Raw genomic sequence first — 20,526 nt, 5'->3', positions numbered from 1 at the left:
TGGCTGGTTTGTGTCCAGGGAACAAAAAGGTTTAAAAGACGTTTCAGAGCGACGCGCACGTTTCTCATGGCTCTGCATACAGCAGCTTTACTAATATTAGAATGTTGTAAAGGAAACTGCCGTTTGCAGAAAACGTAATACTACACAAAGAATGTGCTCGGATGTGAGAGCATGTCCGCGATGAGTGACGTTAGTTATATGAGGAAAAACGCTAACGTTCAAACAAGTAGTCATCTGGGAATGACATGTATCTAATCGGGGCCTCAATATTCTCTCCCTGTAAAGTAAAACCTCTTCTTCATCAACAGGATCGTCCAGAAAAGGACGTGCAATGCTCGAAAAAACACTTTAGTCTTTAACGTAACATCTTATTTTGTTCATATGTGGAAACTGCGCTAAAATCAGCCTGATACAGAGTAACTGGATAAACGAGGAAATGAAAGCACGCTGTGTCATTGGCCGGGCTGCTGTCAGAGGGAGGAGACTGTGAAATAAACTCAAGGTTTATTGAAGAAAACCTGCTCCCGACTGTTCACAGGCTCAGTTACCATGGTGACTGACCCTGAGCTTTAGTTACCTCCCTTTGTGAAACAGACAAGCCAGAGTTCCACTAAACCCGCTTCTTGAATCGGACCCCTGGTGATTCACCTTCTGGTGTGCACATTTTCACATTTCACACGTGTAGACTTTCTTCTATGCAACTGAACAAGGCGTCTGTCAGGCGGCTCCATCACAAAAGTCAGTTACGTATGTAAAGTTAATTACCCTCGTCGAGTTACTTGTTTTGTTGGTTTACTTAAATTCACATAGACGTCATCTGCAAACCCTGCTATGAAATTTGAGAGTAATTTGGTTTCTTATTCTACCTTCGGTTTGATTTCTAACCAGCATTACCCAAAACCTTGTAAGAGTACGGCAAACCTTCACTGGGCATCACTGATTTGTGTTCGTAACTTCGTAATATGATAAATGTTTCGACAACCAGTGGGCCTATTTATACACCCAGCAGACATGAGCGTTCATTTGAGTCTATACCTCTCCAATAGATTTTCAATATTCAACCTCGCGTTAAGTGTTCTCCACCAACTCTAAAAGTAAGTGGACTGCGCCCATCACACAATATTGCTCCTTTTAGCCCCGAGGGGACCTTGTATTACATTCTGGTGCACTGTGCGGGTGGAATGCCGGTGGAATGCCGGTGGCCGATGCTGGATGGGTTATTGTAAAATAGAAACATATAGCAACAAGAGGAAAGTGCAGGCCCTGGTGTGACGGGGTCATCGCGTGTGCTCCAGCGTCTCGGGGAACGTTCTTTAATCTACTCTCAAGATGAGCGGCTTTTCCCATCACAGGAGTCATTGATCTCTTTTCATCTTTAAGGCAAATGGTGACTTAATCGCACAATCATGTTGTGCAGCTCTTGACATATTGATTGACCTCCATACGTTGCAGACCCATACGGTCCAACATTAAGTAGTATTTTGTAATAAAGATGACGTCATTCTTAGAATTATTTCAAAAGTAATATGTTGGCATGACTACGAATTGATGTCAGTTTAAAGCTGTTCAGAAAGAAAAGAAAAATGATCAGGAAGCAGAAAAGTTTCTGTCCAACAGAATCGGATAAAAAATGGAGTGTAACACCTGAAGAAATCCCACATGTGTTCTGTCATTTAAATGTTGCGTCATGCAACTGTGAGCATCATTTTAGCTTCAGAACGTCTCCAAAGTGAATATAAAAAAAATAGGATGCCCTATTCCCCTTTGGCAATTTTTGACTCAGTGTCAAGTTTCTAGGTATTACCTTATGTAAAGTCTAAAGTCTTTTCGAAATAAACTACTGTTTCCAGAAGAAAAGCCCAGTTATTTGCTTTACATGCATACAGTTTCCTTTCTAAATAGTCGTATTGCGTACAGGTATTTATGTCAGCCGGCAACGGCAAACCAAATGTACTGTCCAAGACACTCAAAGTGAGCAAACTGAAAGCCGCGGAGCAGCAGCCGGGGGCTGTAGATGCACTGGACTGTGAAACGCCGGTGGTCTTCATTCATTAGCCGGCGGCCGGTTAAGAGAACGGGAGATTAAGAGCGTGTGAGGAGTGAGCAGACAGCCCCTGGTAGTACACACCATGTGAGGAAAGGTGTTGACTGCAGCGATAACAACTACTTCTACTTCTTTCTAAGCTACTGTACATTATGAACAATGGAACCTGTCAAATGCCTTGTTGTTAAAGACGAAGGCGTTGGAATGCAGCAAAACTAAAAGCGCTTCTCTCCAGCTCGGGGATGAATCGTTTACTGCCGGCTCAGGAGAGAGATCAATGAATCCCTCCTACATTTCTCATGAATGTTGATGCATGCAGCCACAAGCGGATAATCCGAGACAGAGTGGATCTTATCCGGAATTTGTAGAGGAGTTGTCTGACTGTGTGTAGCCACATCAGTGGTGTGACAATGTTTGTGAAGCGCCATGAGGCATCGGCAACAATGCATTTATGCATGAGTCTGGGACATTTGAGTTGCAAACACGCACAGTCAAAGTGCGCAATTCCACCTGGGACATCAGCTTGAAAATCTCACAGCTCTAGCTGTCTAGCCCGGACAGGAGTATTTATGATGATAAGGAGTCATTTGCTGTTGGAGGAACTGGCCAGTCGTGCATAATATTACCATCCATCTCGTTTACACACTTTTTTTTTGCCAGTCGACGCCTAATCTAAAGCGGACAACGTAGGGTCACAGCAGATGTTCAGATTAGTATTTAATCAGTGAAATTAGAGTAAACGAGCTTCTTTTCAGTACAAGGGGCCATCTCAATTAAAGAGTTATGAACTCTCCATAAAACATGAGGTACGTTTATGCATCACTCAGTCGGATACCTGCCTCAGGGAACATCCCCAACAGAAGGATCCGTCACGTGATCTGTGCTCCTCCAGTCTCTTGGGATGCGGAGCAAATCCCGTAATCGGATGCGAAACAAATATGTAAATATCAAATAAGCAGAACGTAACGATAAAGTTTCCACATTGTTGAAGTGTCATCCTCCTCATTGAGGTAAGTAGGCCACAGTGGAGTCTGCTTAACAGGGTGTACAAAGCCCAATTGGAAGCAGTGGGAAGTTTGGGCCCAGAGTTTTCCAGCGTAGCGGAAGTGTGTGTAGCCTCTGTGGGAGGATACGGGCAAATTCAGTGAAAGAAATTGCCAATTCAGGTTGTTCCCCCCCTCGCCCCCGCAGCTCAAATCAGTTCCTCTTCGTTAAATTCAGCCACAAAGCAAAACATCCGTCTCGCTTAACTCAGCATGTGATTGTTGAGGGGAATAGAATGTTTGGGGCTTTAATGATGCTGTGTGGTAGAGAAGACAACAGCCCCAAGACTATTGGGGGCCCCATAATTTGTTTTGATCATTTGATTAGTTGCAAAATATTATAAGTCGTTTTAGTCTTGTAGAGGAGTCCTATTTCAGAACCTAGTTTTAAGACATTTGTTATTTTTATTAGTGTTACAATTCTTTTTTTCAAAGATACGAAATGCATATATATATATATATATATATATATATATATATATATATATATATATATATATGCATTTGTATGATAACACAAAGACGGAGAGCAACTTTATTCTCTGCTCGTGCAATTATTACACAACTTTATCCGTATGTATGCATAAAAAAGGCTGCGTGCTGTTTATTAATGCTTTGTGTGTTGTATTGGGAACCTCAAACCATTTGAGGTCCCTTTTGTGCCCTTGTTAGAGACTTAGCAGAGCATACGGGACAGGAAATGAGAGGTCGGTTAGACACGGGAACGGCTTCCAACGGATGTCGCCGGATGTGCTGAGTGCACGTTTGGAGCATCTACTCACAGGCGTGCAGGTGCAGTCCCATAATGCATATTCCTAATAAAGTTTTTGTTTAATCAAATTACCACAAATCCCTTTTGCACAGGCTTATGGTTTATGAATGAGTTTAGTGGTAACTAGACGGTGGCGTATATACACATCTTACAAAAAGTCCCCTCGGGAGCTGTCGGCCCCAACTGAACTTGAATGCTGAACATCAATTAGCCCTGAATGACTTAGTTAAAATAATATAAAAATAATTACCACACAGACAATCAGTGTGTCCTGGGAAGTTTCCAGCTGTGACTAGTTGGTATTCAGCAATTATAGGTGGGGAATCAGTAAGGGCCCAACAGCACATTTTTGCCCCAGGCGCCCCATAACATTCAGGCCATCCCAATATTAACATGCGTGCTGTTATTACCACTATGGCCTTAAGCAATGGGGCTCAGTGGGCCTCGGGGCGAAAGCCGGACAGGCATAAAGGAAACAACTCTCAGTTCTCCTCTAACAAGAAAAAATGTTGTTGTGACTAGAAAGCATTTTTGCTTGAAAGAATTACAGAAATATCAACTGTGAGGTAGTTTTGATGAGCACTACTCGTTACAAACACTAGTTACCTACCACCTCTTAAACTGGAAAGGCCGGACCGCTCGCTCGAGATGCGTTCAAGGCTACACCTACAAAACAAAATGAGATGTAAATTGGTATGAACATAATCCATGTAATCTTGAAGTAAATGGCAGAAGCCCTCATAGGGCAGACCGAAGTGGACCTTGCTGTTTGTTCCCTGCGTGAAATGAGAAGTCAATTTAGCTGCATTTGTGACGTAACTTTTTTCAGTGATTTCGTTTCCCTTAGTATGTTCAACCCAAATATGAGCTTTTCCTAATCCCAACGGAGTTGGTTTGTCACCTGAACCTAAGGTTTTTTGCTGTAAAGACAGGAGTTTATTTACTGTGTGTGCATGCTGAAATTAAGGAATTGAACTTTTTCACCTGATATTATACCAACCACCGTGTAAGGATACACTGTGTCTTCAAATAAAGACTTGATGTTGGATGAATACAATCATTGAATCCGTAAGACAAAACTATTCATAATTTAACTGCAATTATTTATCGGTAGTTTTTAAGTTGAATTTATTTAAAAATGCAGAAAAGGCTTTTCCATTTCAAAGGAATGTATTATTTAAAGAAAAATACATTAGTTCCAGTTGAGCACGCTGAGCACTTTTTTATCCAATCAGTGTAACCCTCATCAAATGGAATAAAGCAAATCCACTGTTTGCTGTCCCGGCTCCTAAATGGTGGAATGAGCTCTCCAATGACATTGGGAATGCAAAAAGCCTGTACACCTCACAGCATAGCTAAAAAACACCTCCACCGATACCTGGACTTTACCAGGACTTTACCTTGACTATACCTGGACTTTACTAGGACTATGCCTGGACTTTACCTGGACTTTACCTGGACTCTACCTGGACTTTACTAGGACAATACCTGGACTTTACCTGGAATAGCACTTAGTTTGACTTTCTTGAAGAAATTGTACTTTCTTGAGTCTTGTTCTGGGTCTGCACCCTCTTGGTTGAATGCACTTATCTTATTTTAAGATGCTTTGGACAAAAACGTCTGCTAAATAAAAAACGAAATTAAGTTAATGTAAAGTAATAAAAGCATTGCGCCATGGCGAGAAACCGCGCGGGGCCGCTCCGTCCACACGTACCTATTGCGCCTCCAAAAGCTTTCTCCCGCCTCCCACGTGCTTCTCAAGTCACTTCATGGGCCCCATCGCAAGCGTCTCGGAGTTGAACTCGAACTGATTGCTGGAGGACGCGGACTTCCCCCACGAGTAGAGGCTGGCCGGCCGCTGCTTGAACGACGACGTGTACCGGTAGAAGCTCCGGTGCCGGTTCTTCAGGTACTCGCGGTAGTTCTTGGTGAGGAGCGTGTACAGGAACGGGTTGATGCAGCTGTTGCTGTACGTGAGGCTCGACACCAGGTAGTTGATGCACGTGTGCGTCTGCGAGGCCAGCTTCAGGGGCTCGGTGCGGTACAGGGACAGCAGCTGCCAGATCCAGAATGGCAGGAAGCACGCCCAGAACACCAGCACGATGGTGAAGATCATAATCAGCACCTTCTGCTTGGGGGACCGCTTGCTGCCTCTGCTGATCTCGGAGTTGCGTTGCGACTCCAGGTACGTGCGGGCCAACTTCACGTACAGGTATCCGATGACGAGCCCCGGCGCCATGATGCTGGTGCCGAACAGGACGGTCAGGTACACTTTGTAAACCAGGGGCGCCCAGGTCGACGCGCATATCCTCTTCACGCCCCCGTCCGGTGTCTCCTTGGTGGTCTGCGTGACCATCACCATCATGGGTACCGCGAGCACCAGCGAGAGCAGCCAGACCCCCCACGCCAGGGCTTTGCGGTAACTCTTGGAGCGCCTCACCGTGTCCAGCGGCTTGGTCACGGCCAGGTAGCGCTCCGTGCACATGACGGTGAGCGTGAAGATGCTGGCATGCATGGTGAGGAGGTCCAGGCCGAGCAGGATGCGGCAGCCCACGTCCCCGAAGTACCAGTCCTTCAGGAAGTAGGTGGACACCACGAACGGGATGGTGGAGAGGTAGAGCAGGTCCGCCAGAGCCAGGTTGATGATGGAGATGTACATGGAGGTGGCGAAGCGGATCGAGTGGCACATCACCACCAGCGTGTACACGTTGCCCGACACGCCGACGATGTAGACGACGGAGAGGAGCGTCCCGAAAGTGGAGGTGATAACGAGCTCGTGGTCCGCGGTCCCGGAGCCGCCGACCCGCGGTGGCGGCGGACTCGCGTTCAAGCCGACAGACTTGTTCATCGCTCGCGGCGACGGTCTTTTCTTCCTCGTGTGTGTGTGTGTGTTTGCGTGCGTGTGTGTGTGTTTTTTTAGTTGTTAGGGTTGTTTCGTTGCTGTCCCCCGCGTGCTCTCGGACTGAGCCGGAGAAGTTTTGGAGAAGAGATGCGCTCCGGCGGACACAGGTTGTGTCCTCTTTCGTTTTCCGCCTCTTCTGCGCTCTGCCTGCTGCTCTTTGCTCCTGACGTCACCACCGGAGGACACTCTGAATATCTTCTTTCAGAAAAAAAAACCGACCGATTGGACCAAGACATGCAGCTGTCTCATAAGTGGCACCTTGCACCGGGTCTCCGCTTCGTTTAAATGGAAGAAATCGTAGTGCTTGTGAGTGTGAGAGGGATTATGGTAAAAGTTTCGTGCCGTGGACCTGATGCAGCGGGAGTCACTTTTACGCGCAGATTTGCAGCGTCGATGATTTCGATAAAACACAAATAAATTCCCTCCAAACATCTGCCAATTAATCTCCCGTGTGCCATTTTCCAGATGTACAACAACCTGTTGATAATCGCCCGCGGGGGCTCAAACACACCCGCAGCTCCTGACTCGTACCACAGATCCAATCCAATCAATTTCCCTTTTTTTTATATTAAAAAATGTCACTGTTCATCTGTGTTTTCCCCTGCGTTGGTTTGCGCCGCATGCCTCAGATTGGGAAGTGCAATTAAAGACTCTTTAAAGATCAAGTAAACCAGACACTCTTTTCTGCCATAGTTTGCGTCCAAAAGAACTCATAGGCCCGTTGGATGTGAACAGTGAAGGAGCAGCCTGATCTCCAAAGCCTGTTCGTAAAAATGTGTACGAAAATCTTGAACATACAAATTCGTAGTGATACATACTAAATAAATACGGACTGATGATGTCACTCTATTCAAAGTGAATCGGGACCTGCACCCCGTAAACACACTTTGTGAAGTCTAACGATGTAAAATAAACGTGTTATGATTGCATTTTTAACGAGAAATCAATTTTAAATTGTAAGAATACAATACTAACCCTAACCCCCTCAAAAATCCAACATGGCGGAGAGACGTTTACTCAAGAATCCATCATGGTCCGCCATGTTGTTCACTCAAGGGGCGTGGTTAACCACCGCCAGTTCGTATGTATTGTTACAAATTTGTATGTAAGATTTTCGTATACATTTTTACGAACAGGTTTTGGAGATCTCGTTGGAAGGAGACACGCACATAAAACCCCTTCAGTACCTTCACCTTAAGTTACCTTCACTTTCAGTTATTTGGTTGTGCTTTTTCATTTCAGTGGGCTTAGATTCCCTCCCCCTCTTGTCTTCCTCAATTGATTAGGATTTTTCGAGGCAGCAATCACCAGCCAGTAATCCCCCCCAAGCAGCATAGGTGTCCTTATACCACATCTATCCACGGGTGGCTGATCTCAGAGAAGGACAAGATACTGTGCCATCCATCCTCAACGCTTTAAAAAAGAAAATTGACTCTGAGACACACTGCACGGATCGTGTGTATGTGTGTGTGAGCATCCATCCCAGATTGAGTTTCAGCTCATGGGTTGGACTGAAAGTGCAAAGGCGAAGTGGCACTAAACACAGAAACACCCACCGTTTAGTTTTCAGTTCGGTCACATCCTCCCTTCTACTTAAACCACACACACACATTTACACTCCTGTCAGATATATGATTGAATGAGGTGGTACAAGACATCTTTCTTTCTTCTTCTTTCTTGTAGCATAGGAACACGCGTACTCTGCACTTAGGTGGATTCTTAAGAACAAAAAGAATGAAATCAATATAAACCTTGACAATTGTGGAGAGCGAGAGACATTGAGAGAGAAAAGGAGAAAATGCAGGTCCGAGATGTTTTATGTGCACTGCTTGACGATTTTTCTTTAGATGTGCGTCAAAATCTTTGCTTCATAGCTGACTTTAGGGCTATTTGGACTGGTGATATGTGACAATTCATAAACCTCAAATGGACAAGGAACAACTCCGCTCAGCAGCGTGGGTTTCATTGATTTTCTATATCAGTCAATGAAACCGTGGGTTTCACAAACTGCCTCTAATCACTCAAAAGTATTGGACAATTCAATTTGAACAATGTGAACAAACTGTGTTAACTGCTCTTGGACGCAATGTCCGAATGAAGCAAAAATGAATTGCAATTCAGACAGACGCTTCACATGGTACCTTTGGCTGTTTTTTAAAAAACATTGACTGTGTAAAGGGGTCACATTAAGTAGCATTTGAATGGAATGACGCATGGGTCAAAAAGAGGAAATGGAGGGAGCAGGAAGAGGGATGGGAGGGGAGGGGAAAGCATCAGAAGTTGAAAGATATGACATTGTTCAGGTCAAAAAGAATATGAAATGTAATCTCGATCTGCACGAATGAGAAGAGTACAGAGACTGGAATATATGTGTGCGTCGAAGGCCAGGCTTTATTTTCAGGCAGTCTTAAGCGAGAAGCGATGCACTCCGCAAGTTCGTGCTCGGGGGGCATAATACTTAGCTTCAGCCTTACAATAAAATCACTTTTGTCCTTTAGAAATACTCGCTGCAGTGGGCACCGTCTGCTGAGTCCGAATGCCATGCGCCATGGTTACACCTTGACAGAAGTGAATTGCATCAGGTCTGCTGCGTCTTCCCGTGTTGCGAGTAGAAAACAACATCTGTTGTTTGATCGGGCACACACCCTCTGTGTGCGGTAGCAACGGCCCGGGATGGAAATAAGATGGGCTGTTTGATGCATTATTTACAGGGTGTTTGAAATCCACATTCTGGAGTAACACAGTAGTACAGATGACAGATCACACTGCACTTTGAATACATACTTCGGGTTTACAGTGTGACCAGAGGGCAACATAGACCCCACTTTCACCCGGAGGCTTTGGAATAGGCCGATGTCACTGGATGCAAACGGATGGTCTCACAGCGGCCCGTAGACATTGGGGTAGCCAAAAGCAATTGCTTTGAGGGCAACATTTGACCACAAAACACCAAGGGTATCACATCATTTTGTGTTTATCTATAGGGGAACTGAGAAAAAACGTGCACAGCCCTCTGATTTGCTTAAAAGCGTTTCTATTGTTTTTATTTTTTAGGAAGTCAGTCTTTTTTTATCATTCCACCTTAGTGCTCAGTTTTTCAGCCGCAGGCCTCTTTTCGGAACGTTTCTCTTCCTTATGCTGAACTAGCCTTTGTATTTAGCATACAGGCATGCAATAGCCAAAAGGTTTAAGTATTCTGCAATCCACTTTGTGATTGATTTTGACGTTAAGAATGTATCAAAAAAATTATTGGATGGACTGACCGACGGGTGGGGCGGGCGGGAGGGGGAGTAAGAAAAAAACGTTTGGGTGACACTTGGGGAATTCAGTTTCATAAGACCTTTACCCCACCTCTTTTCTAAGGGAAATGTACTTTTTTCTGAATGTCACACTATAAGTGCTGGTGCTAGCAATGACAAGTCTTTGTGGTGAAGGGTCGACGTTGGTATTTTAACTTAATTATGGTTCTTCTTTTGTACTCTCTATAGATATTAACATATTCTATAAATGACGTGTTTCATCAAGTTCGGTGATTATATAGACAACGTGTTATTCCACTTGGCAGCATCCCGACTGATGGCTCCACTCATGGACATTTGGAAGGCATCCCTAAAGAAATGAACCATTTATCATCAATTCATCAACAATTCACATTCCTTGCTTCCATAAGCTGCTCCGATGCATTTCGAGATATCTAGACTCACGTTTCGAGTGTTGTGGTTTTCTCTTGGAAGATAAATGCCGGTGTCTGTGTGAAAGCCACTGTTTTTGTTGGTCCAATAGATTCATGTACTGTAACTCAGTGAATGTGTGAAAGTGGGTTTTTAGTTGTAATTCATTGGCCAGACAACATCAACCACTGCTGTGTTGAGCTGTAATGGCGAGCTACTGGCTGGGCTGCTATTGTCAGCAACAATGCTGTCATCCCAATTGCAAATTATATCCTACAGCTTTCTGTTTCCTGTCTTTTTTATTGCCTTTTCCCAATCATCTTGACACATTTAAACTGAGTAGGTGACTTGAATTCGTCTGGTGGTAATGGTCGGGCAAGGCTACATTTATCATATTCTTAGTAGGCTGCACAGCAGAGAATTGTGTGTACAAAATCTGTGCTTCACTCAGGCATCAACACTGACCTCGAAGGTCAGACACTTCATTTCTGACTGGGCTCAACTAATCCTCAGGGGATGTTTTCCACATTTTGATCTCATACTGGGAAGTGACTTTACAGATGGAGTCTGGTATTGTGAGACCATCTGTGATGCGCAATGTGAACACACAGTGGAGGTCTGGATGAGAAACGACTCTCCGTGTCTCAGCGTCACTTTCAGTCGGTCAACAGTCGACAGCCAGTAAAGACATTTGTGTTCTGGCTTCTTTATTTCGTTAGCTGGCTTATGTTACTGGTCTTATTTCCCAAAAGACTTACCGCTGTATCCTGTAATGGAAAAGGTGACTGATGCGCTTAATGCACATGGGAAATAACACGCATCCAAGCCAAGCCTCTGGTTACGCATGTCAGTCTGTATGTTCATTCACGGCCAATATGTCCATCAAACATCTCGAGATTGAGAGGTTCAGACAAGAAGCTGAAACCGGTCAGCTCTTCTAACCGGCGTTTAGATAACCGATCAGAGTGGATAACAATCGTGTCCGAAGGTTGAGGCACCCGTACCCTTATCAAATGCGCCAATAAACTTTAACCGAAAAACAAAATGTTTAAATTGGATGGATATATGGCTTTGGAATGTGGCCCTGAAGCCTATCCAGTCAAGCGGTAAAAGGAAAGCAGTTACAGTTTTTCATTTTATTTGTGTTTATCCTTTCAGAAACATTTACCAATTAATTATAAGTTAATAGATAGCTAACTAAACAAACACCAGGCTGAGTTTACACAAATGCTCATCATGTATAGCTGAAATAATTTTTGATTTTTATACCATTTTGCAGTCTTTCATACAACCTTTCAGTCAGCTAAGGTTTTATTAGAATAGAATTTAACTGGCACTACTGCTTTTTTCAGCTTTTTCTTCATAAGTCTACACTGATATTAAGTTGGGAGAACTGCTTAGCCGCTGCTTCTCTTTTAACTTCTTCTCCAGTGAGAACAAGTGGTGTCGGTGGGGCCATACAATCAATGCGAGAGTAGCCATAGGGCCCTCAACTGGTTTGACACGTGTAGAGACTGAGCTCAGCGTCCCAAATGCCCTCCCCCCCTCAAACTGAATTCATGATTGGACTGAGAACTACAAATTGAAGCAAAAAACTTTATCGGCCCTCTTCAGGCTTTCTGTTCTACGCGGTGAAAATAATCTCTGGAGGCGGAGAAGCGATGAAATGGAATACATTAGAAAAGCCAGCTGATTTCTTTCAAATCATAGCTTGGTTTGACTGAGAGTCTCAGTGAAGTCTAGTCAATCAGGAACATGGCTTTTTATCATGCCATGTAGCGGCACCTAAAATGTTGAATCACTTTTTACTAGTTTTGCGCCGAATAGTGACCGCACCCTAATGGAGCCTATGAGCGTTTGTGAATCACCCAAAATCATTTCAGTTAAAGGGACTCGAGTCGTCATTGTAGAGGCTAAGCCAACGCTTTAAGACACTGGGGCATTTTGTCCGGAAACCATAAATTGACGCGCCGCTGTTGTACCATGACGGATGAATGAGAGTCCTGTAGCCTTTGTGTTGTTCAAAACAAGTCCATCTATTTGCCAACTTTACTCCTGTCACACATTTAACATACATCCACCCGGAGCGTTACATGACACTACCCAGCGTGCGGTCAAAAACTGTTTTCCTATTCCGGCTGGAAACACCTGCCGAGCCCCCAAAGGTTCCTACCCTATATAGGCTGACCCACCCATCAATCAGATCCTTTACACAAATCATAATGGCTCTTACAGTCATGTCTGAATACAAACAATATATACACAAACGTCCAAGCAAGAAATGCTTTTGTCATATTCTGTGATTGCCATAGGTTTGGTTGGGATACTCATGGTCTACAGAAGATGAATCCTACTGACTTTTCACCTACAACCACCAACAGGCCTTAGGTTTTAGGTTTTTATCTTGTGAAACATCTACACATGTAGTTTGTACAGACATGTAGATGATGTATTAAGCAGCTACTGCAGTAGCTGACCTTTTGTGAATGTTTTATATAATTTAAATTTATCCATCTATCCATGTTGTGAATGACACAAATAACTCAAAGAGTTGGTGGGCGGTTAAAACCGTTTCTTTTTTTTCATGGAGGAGGCAAGATGCACATAAACAGCACCAAAAATAGATTTTGCAAGCATGATATATGACTGTAATTGTGTTTCAGTGAACGTGTCACCCGTAGTGATGCTTGCTTGTTAGCTGCACCTTACGTAAGGGAATGGGCTGCAACCCACTCCTTGAGCACTTATTCGCTGTCGGGTGGAAAAAAGCCGCTGGACACTGACACCTTGTGTGCCTGCGCATGACCATGACCTGAAGCATTTTACTCATCAGGTCTATTTTTGCCCTTAATACGTGCCTAAATTTGATATTGATGCCTATCAATTGATGCCTATCAATATCAACATTTACGTTTCACAACCTAGGTGGAGCAGAGTGGGCCACTGCAGTCATAAAGGATCACAAAAGATAGAGTGTAGCAGTATGGCAAGACCAGCCGTGGACTGACAGACACACACAATCAAACGCATAATATGCTCACAGGCCTGGAGGAGATAAAGAAGTTGCAGTAGTTGCATTTTGACATTGGCCTTTACCTGGCAACGACTATTTCCCAAACATGTTGGATCAGTTAGCGCTCGTCATATCTGTTCCAGATGGGAAGTTATGGGAACATGTGGCCTTCGAGGTCCAAATGAAAAATGCATCTTGTGCATCTTCTGTATAATTTGGTGAGATTGCAGTGTTTATGAAGAGATAACTATCACAATTAGAAAAACGCTTTGAAAACTGCTGAGCTTTGAATTATATTATGAATGTTTGCATCGCCGTCCTCCCTTCTCCATATTGCCCCCAAAAAGTCCAAATACCATCATTATCTTAACGGTGTGTAGAATCTATAGCCTGGATAGAACACTCTGATTGCACATCTTTTATCCCTACGAGTTTTTCAAGACAAATTTAGAAATAATCTTTGAGTCTCATCATTTAATTTGACTTAGTAAAATAGACGTGAGAAACAACTTTTGAACTTTTTGTTGGAATACACACATAATGAGGGTCGAGTAATGCGCTTTTTGAGCTTTATGGGACTCGAATGGTTCAGCTTGATCAAGAAGGCGTGAACACTGAGACAGCCATGTAATAAACCGGCGTAGTTAGCGTGCAGGTGCGACCCTGCAGGGATCAACCGTGCACAGTGCTCTATTGTCTGAACTCTGTTTCAGCATCAAGGTCAAAGTGAGGTCATGAGCTAAATAGGCTGATTCTGAGCAGGCAAATGAGGGCAGATCACTGATATGAACTCTTTACATGTGGTATGTGGAGGGGCTTTATGTGCATGTCTTTGCCCACAGTGCCGCATTCATGTGCAGTGTGTTGACTTTTACTTAATGAAAGGAAAATGATTCGTCAGACAGTCCACCAATCCGCGCCTGGTTGTGGCACATCCCTGTTTGAATAAAGAAACCAGAAAGACACCAAAAGAAACCCACAAACACTACACATATGACCCCAGTCATAACACTCTTCATTGAGTCGGTGTAACTAAGGCATCATATTTGTGTCTCAGTCCTGAGCCTGATGGGACCTTTTGAGCATGGATCATTTGCCAGCACTTCATTTGAACACCAAAAAGAATTTATCATGCAATGGATTTTCAACGAAAAAAAACCCTATTTAAATATGAATTAACATTTTTTAATATTACACAAAACTAGGGTATTTACATACACATATACAGTATGTATATGTTATTTTTAAATGTATGCATTGGTCTTCACAAATGTGTTTTTGCGACAAAACATCCCAATAATTACTATGTATGACACAAAGTGATAACAAACGTCTTCCTCCTCTTCGGTATTGAACCTCTGATGGTGAAGTACACACATCGGAACTCCATTAAGACCTTTGAAAAGAATGGACTGCTCAATAATTGACAAAAGCCTGGGTCCTGAACAACTTGTCTTGACCTATCAATTTCCTGCCACCGGCCTTCAATATCAATAAAGGTGCATTTGTCAGGGCTGACCTATAGGTAGAGCAGTAATTACTCATGCAAATGACTGTGGCAGTCGAGTCTGGAGTCTTCTTTAGGGATCTTTCTAATGATCTTGATATCGTGTTATTAGTCATTCAGCCAACTATGTAATTTATCCAAAGTGGCTCAACAGACGTGATGATCTCTGTATTATTCTCCTTTATCATTGCTGTTAGCAATAGCACACACCCGCAGAGTAGCCTAATAATAATAATAATACGAGATTTACATAACTCATATTGTGTGCTTGAATTTTATGTTTTGAATAAACCCTCATAAATATTAAATTATGCGAAGAAGATGCATGCAACTTGTCCTTTTTGGTTGATTGAAAGTTAGACACGAGAATAAGTAGCCTACTTCTTTATCTTTAGCGAGAAGTCAACTGACTTTTCTCTGAGGGGTCGTGAACGTGAATGGACTTTTTAGGGAATAAAAGTCAGAAGCTGGAATCAATGCCAAAAAACTCCAGAATAATGAAGCTTGTGTGCTTTTATCCATATTCCCATCTTTCCGTCACATTGTTACCGCCACGGGCAGCGCTGCTCTGGTGCACCTCTATTGATTCAAATGTTCACCCCCACCAACCACGCTGACAGAGGAGACCTTCCAGTGTGAAACTTGGAACAATTGTAGGAGACCTACATGGCTTCATTGCTTACTACTACACAGTGTTTTAAATGTGTAAACCCAGCTGATCAGTTGTGACGATGACATCATTGAGAAGGACTTAGTGAGGTGACAAGTCTGTTCTACATCAGCTACATCAGCAGGATATTAAATAATAGTGTTGTGTGGAAGTGCTGGGCAGCTGTTCTCAAAAGGAGTGAAGTGGTTTTAAAGGGGATATTTTATGAAAATTCTACTTTGATAGTGCTTTTTCAGGTCAATGTGGCTGTCTGGCATGTCTACCAACCCCCAAATGCATAAAAAAAAATCTTGCAGGTCTTCTATGAGTCCTGTAATGAATTAATACTAATTAAAACATCCTGTTTGGAAGTTCCAGTGAGACATATAAATCCAATGCAAAGATGCAAATCGAACAAAATCAAGATGCGAATACGCAGATCACGTGTCACTGAAACGCATTTGAAATATTTCCACTCGAGCGATAAATTAGCACGACGCTGTGTCCCGAAAGAGAGTCAGCTTTTGAGATTTTTCCTGTGTGATCTCTGACGTCCTAGCACTGTTGAATCATAAATGCAAGGAAAAAATATTGCATGATGGGTCCTCCCATCTGTACAGAGAGTGGAAAAAAAAATCCTATTTGTATTGAAGTATGTCTATAAACACTGTCTTTCTCATAGACAATAGACCATTGCTGCCAAATTTCCTTTCCTCTTACAAAAGTACAAAGTACACAGACTGCTGTTGCCTCTCTCTAAACGACACACAGATCCAAGCTAAACATTGAGATGGAATTGGCCGTATCTAAGTCTACAACCCTGTTTTTAAAACATTTGTAGTTGGAAGCAGGCTTATGGAAGTCACATTGGTGAGATGGCCTTTACCTGTACTAACTTTGTTTTGCACAGGTGGCACATTATTGTTGTTTTGAAAATATATGCAGTGTAAAACTCTTTATTGCCAGTTTATTGGTTTTCTTGAAAGCGGTTGCACTCGTCTCTTCCATTATAAACATAGATGGAGGAGATACAAAATGTTATTTTAATAAAAATTCAACATGTAAAATTTTTGTTGTGGTGGTGAGGAGTGAACATTTTTCTTCCTCCACAGTGGGTCGGACAGAAAAAGAACCACTGCTATAGACCTCAGTGGTAAGGAATTTATAAACTATAAACTAATGATGACCGAACTATCGGAGAAAATTCATAATCCCCTACCCTCAACCAGTAGTGATCTTTGTCAAATCTAAGAACCCTAGTAACAGCTGCTTAAAGTGTCAACAGGATATGTACCACAGTCCTTCAGAGTAGCTGTGATCAAACCTTATCAAACCCACTCTTGATGCAGAGGGGTAAGATAACTGTGGAGAAATCTCAAACCTTCCCTTCCTCTAACATTTCCTTAAAATTTAGTCATAAATCAGTTGTGTGACTATGCATAACCGTCAGGATTTAGTTAGTGTAGTCAGTGTTGGAAGTTGATAAACTCTGTTATACATTAAATTGGAGTTTACTGTTATTTCTTTACTTTGGGAGGATTGGTGTCCAAACACGGCCCACGCTCAAATTCAGACGTTCATCCTTCGCTCTTCAAGTGTAATAGTTACTTGACTAACAATTTTCAGATTCAATTTATAGTTTGGTTATTGGACCCTGATCCCAGTGTGTTTCCCCGTCATTATTATTGTTTGCAAATGACCTTGTTGGTAATTTTAATTGATGTCAATTATTTAATTCCAAAGAAGCTCCTTCTAACAACCAACAATATCAAAACTACTGCGTGTATGAGGACATTTTTCTCACAGCATTAGAAAGTTGGTAATCTGTGTGGATTTACCTTTAAGCAGGTCAACAAAGTAGACCGTTCTCAGATGACATGAATGTAGAACATTTTGAAATGAGCTGAATTGCAAACACCTGTTGTTGGCGTGGACACCCCAACCTGATTACAATTACTTCATCAGCGTGAGACGTGATTGGACGATTCCAACACTTGAAAAGGGCAGCTGTCCATGCAGCAATTAGGAAGTTGTGAGACTAGATATTGTTGAGCTTCCTGAGAGCAGAGCACAGAGTCTGACGTCAGCTTGAGACCCCAAAATGTCTTTTGGATTTTCCGTGAGGTATTAATACGCTTCGTTCTTCAGCAGCTGTGTATATAATGTCTTAAATAATGCCATGTTTACGTCAATTCATGTTCTTTTTCAGAGTGCTGGTGCTCTCCCTTTTGGCATTTGGGCACAATACAAATGGTAAGGATTAATGTGACACCAGCTACAGTTTCAATTTAGTAACCCCTTTTTAAAGAAGTTTCTAAAATGTATTTATTCTTTAACAGCACTCTACAGAAGTGGAGGCCCCAGTGGTACTAGGCCTCTCTTTGCTCATCCACGAAGCCACAACCCTGATTTTGTGTCAACTTATGAGCGTTCTGTGCAGCCTGGAGGGTTTCTGGGTAGTTCTGGATCCAGTCACGGTGGAAGTGGGCAAGTAGATGGTTACAGTCCATATGGAAGTGTTTCTAGTTACGTGCCTGAACCACAGATCCTTAGGAAACAAAACTCTCAGCAGCCGCCTAAAACTAACCCCAATGCAAATGGTAGATTCTCGACCAAAGGTGGCAACTGGGATTTGGCCCCTCAAAATGGAAAAAGTATTAAGTCAGGTATTGCTTCAAGTAGTGCAATTATTATGCAATCTGGTTCAGAGCCACACACTTTCAATCCGGGCTACCTGCCAAAGCAGCCCAGGCCCCAGGAAGTGCCTACTTCCAATACAGGCTACCCGCAGAAGCCGCCCAGGCCCCAGCAGCTGCCTATTTTCAATATGGGCTACCTGCAGAAGCCGCCCCAGCAGCTGCCCACTTCCAATACGGGGAGCCTGCCCAGGCCCCAGCAGCTGCCCACTTCCAATACTGGCAACTTGCAGAGCCTGCCCAGGCCCCAGCAGCTGCCCACTTCCAATACAGGCAACCTGCAGAGGCTACCCAAGCCCCAGCAGCTGCCCACTTCCAATATGGCCTACCTGCAGAAGCCACCCAGGCCCCAGGAGCTGCCCACCTTCAATACAGGAAACTTGCAGAGGCCGCCCCAGCAGCTGCCCACTTCCAATGCAGGCAACCTGCAGAGGCCGCCAAAGCCCCAGCAGTTGCCGATCTTCAATAGAGGCTACCTGCAGAAGCCGGCCCAGCAGCTGCCCACTTCCAATACAGGCAACCTGGAGAGGCTGCCCGAGCCCCAGCAGTTACCGATCTTCAACAAAGGCTACCTGCAGAAGCCGGCCCAGCAGCTGCCCACTTCCAATACAGGCTACCTGCAGAAGCCGGCCCAGCAGCTGCCCACTTCCAATACAGGCTACCTGCAGAAGCCGGCCCAGCAGCTGCCTACTTCCAATACAGGCTACCTGCAGAAGCCGGCCCAGCAGCTGCCCACTTCCAATACAGGCTACCTGCAGAAGCCGGCCCAGGAGCTGCCTACTTCCAATAAAGGCTACCTGCAGATACCACCCAGGCCCCAGGCGCTCTCCTCTTTTAACACAGGCTACCAGTCCAAGCCCCAGCAGTCCCACACTTTCAATCCAGGCAATGTGCAGAAGCCTCCCAGGAGCCAGCAGGCCCACGCTTTTAATTCAGTCTACCAGCCCCAGAAAGCCGTGTTGCAAACCAAAGCTGGCATGTGGGACTTGTTTTCAGATCCTACCAAATCAAATGTTGATTCAAGAAATTCAAAACCAATTTCAATCGAATCTCCGTGCCATTCCAGAAGGCAGCGTCCACTGGTGCCGATGTAAAACATTTCCCTCACAGTAAGTTTGAGCTTTAAATGTCAACCCAAGGTAATGCTTTTTTGGGGTAAAGAATTGTATTGCATACTAACTAAAGAATATTTCTGTTCACAGGTTCCTGGCATTACGTTTTTTGGGGGGAAAAAACAATAAATTACTTTGAACTGAATTGTCTGCAATGGTCATTTGAAACCAGAAAATGTATGGTTGCAACTATACCCACTGATTTCTCTGGTATAATACCATAACTGTAGTTTATAAAATTGCTTCATACAAATTAAATTCCTGAAGTGAATGAGATTGAGCTTAAATCTGACCTAGTTTCTTACTGAAGAATCTTGGCCACTTTGATGGTTTTAAAATCTGTAAGCCCAGTAGTTACTGGCGGACAATACAAACTGAACCCTTGTTCTCTTTAGCTCAGTAGCTAGGCTGAGTCACAGCTCTATTGAATGTACTTCTAAAACTGTAGGGCGCAACCCTCTAACTGGTATACAGCCCATTTTTAATGCTTTGTAGCAGCAAGCAGGCTTATGGCAGCCAGTAATTCAGATAAAATATCCTTCCATTGAGGGCCTATATCTCCACTAATGTTTAGCACAAGTTGCACATTGTGTTTAAAAGATGCAGGGTAAAACGCTGCCAAAATGGTTATCACATTTTGCTGTTTATCTTGTCAGTGCAAATGGGTTAATTAAAGCAAATGTTTCTTCTGAACTAAAGCAATAACGCTATGTTGAGGAAATGAGCAACTGTTCTGTTCTTCGTACAGCGTTTCTCTAACATGTTGACTTTACAAAAATGTTCCTTCTAAAAATCCCCAATGATTCACAATTGAGCAAACTGATCACAACCCAACCTTTCTACCATGAGAGTTCAATGAAACACAGATTTTCAGCTGGGTGTTAAAGGAATGTTTGGAAATGCTCATGTTTTGGCAGTACTGTTAGTCCAGCAATAAGATCTCACGTCTGAAACATTCTTTTTTAACGTAACAGCGCTCACTATGTTCAAAAAGAAACTTAATTTTCTCCATATCCACAATAACTTGTGTTCCGTTACATCAGATAATTTTTACTCATATTGGGGAAAACTTTTGTAATTCCCTGCCCAGGGAAAATACATCGAGACTAAGGTGCGA

General features: G+C 43.4%; 2 protein-coding genes across 2 annotated transcripts; one reads left to right on the top strand and one right to left on the bottom strand.

The window, feature by feature from the left end:
- Positions 1-3,616: 3,616 nt before the first annotated feature.
- LOC120819160 (urotensin-2 receptor) lies at positions 3,617-7,536 on the bottom strand. Its single transcript, XM_078102773.1, has one exon. The coding sequence runs from the start codon at positions 6,705-6,707 to the stop codon at positions 5,622-5,624; it is 1,086 nt and encodes a 361-aa protein (XP_077958899.1). The 5' UTR covers positions 6,708-7,536; the 3' UTR covers positions 3,617-5,621.
- Positions 7,537-17,624: 10,088 nt separating this feature from the next.
- On the top strand, positions 17,625-19,554 carry LOC120818854 (uncharacterized). The gene is made up of 4 exons (XM_040175710.2): positions 17,625-17,725; positions 17,811-17,854; positions 17,941-19,406; positions 19,500-19,554. The coding sequence occupies exons 1-3, from the start codon at positions 17,703-17,705 to the stop codon at positions 19,389-19,391; spliced, it is 1,518 nt and encodes a 505-aa protein (XP_040031644.2). The 5' UTR covers positions 17,625-17,702; the 3' UTR covers positions 19,392-19,406; positions 19,500-19,554.
- The last annotated feature ends 972 nt before the right edge of the window (positions 19,555-20,526 follow it).

The sequence above is a fragment of the Gasterosteus aculeatus genome, chromosome 5, assembly GCF_964276395.1.
Source record: "Gasterosteus aculeatus chromosome 5, fGasAcu3.hap1.1, whole genome shotgun sequence".
NCBI lineage: Eukaryota > Metazoa > Chordata > Actinopteri > Perciformes > Gasterosteidae > Gasterosteus > Gasterosteus aculeatus.
The sequence above is the reverse complement of the archived record's forward strand: the minus strand, read 5'-3'. Positions and strand labels throughout refer to the sequence as shown.

Bases quoted from the DNA above. Each gene is read 5' to 3' on its own strand.
- LOC120818854 (XM_040175710.2), top strand. From the start codon at position 17,703: ATGTCTTTTGGATTTTCCGTGAG. The intron at 17,726-17,810 runs GTATTAATACGC...GTTCTTTTTCAG, and splicing joins TCTTTTGGATTTTCCGTGAG to AGTGCTGGTGCTCTCCCTTT. The intron at 17,855-17,940 runs GTAAGGATTAAT...ATTCTTTAACAG, and splicing joins ATTTGGGCACAATACAAATG to CACTCTACAGAAGTGGAGGC.
- LOC120819160 (XM_078102773.1), bottom strand. From the start codon at position 6,707: ATGAACAAGTCTGTCGGCTTGAACGCGAGTCCGCCGCCACCGCGGGTC.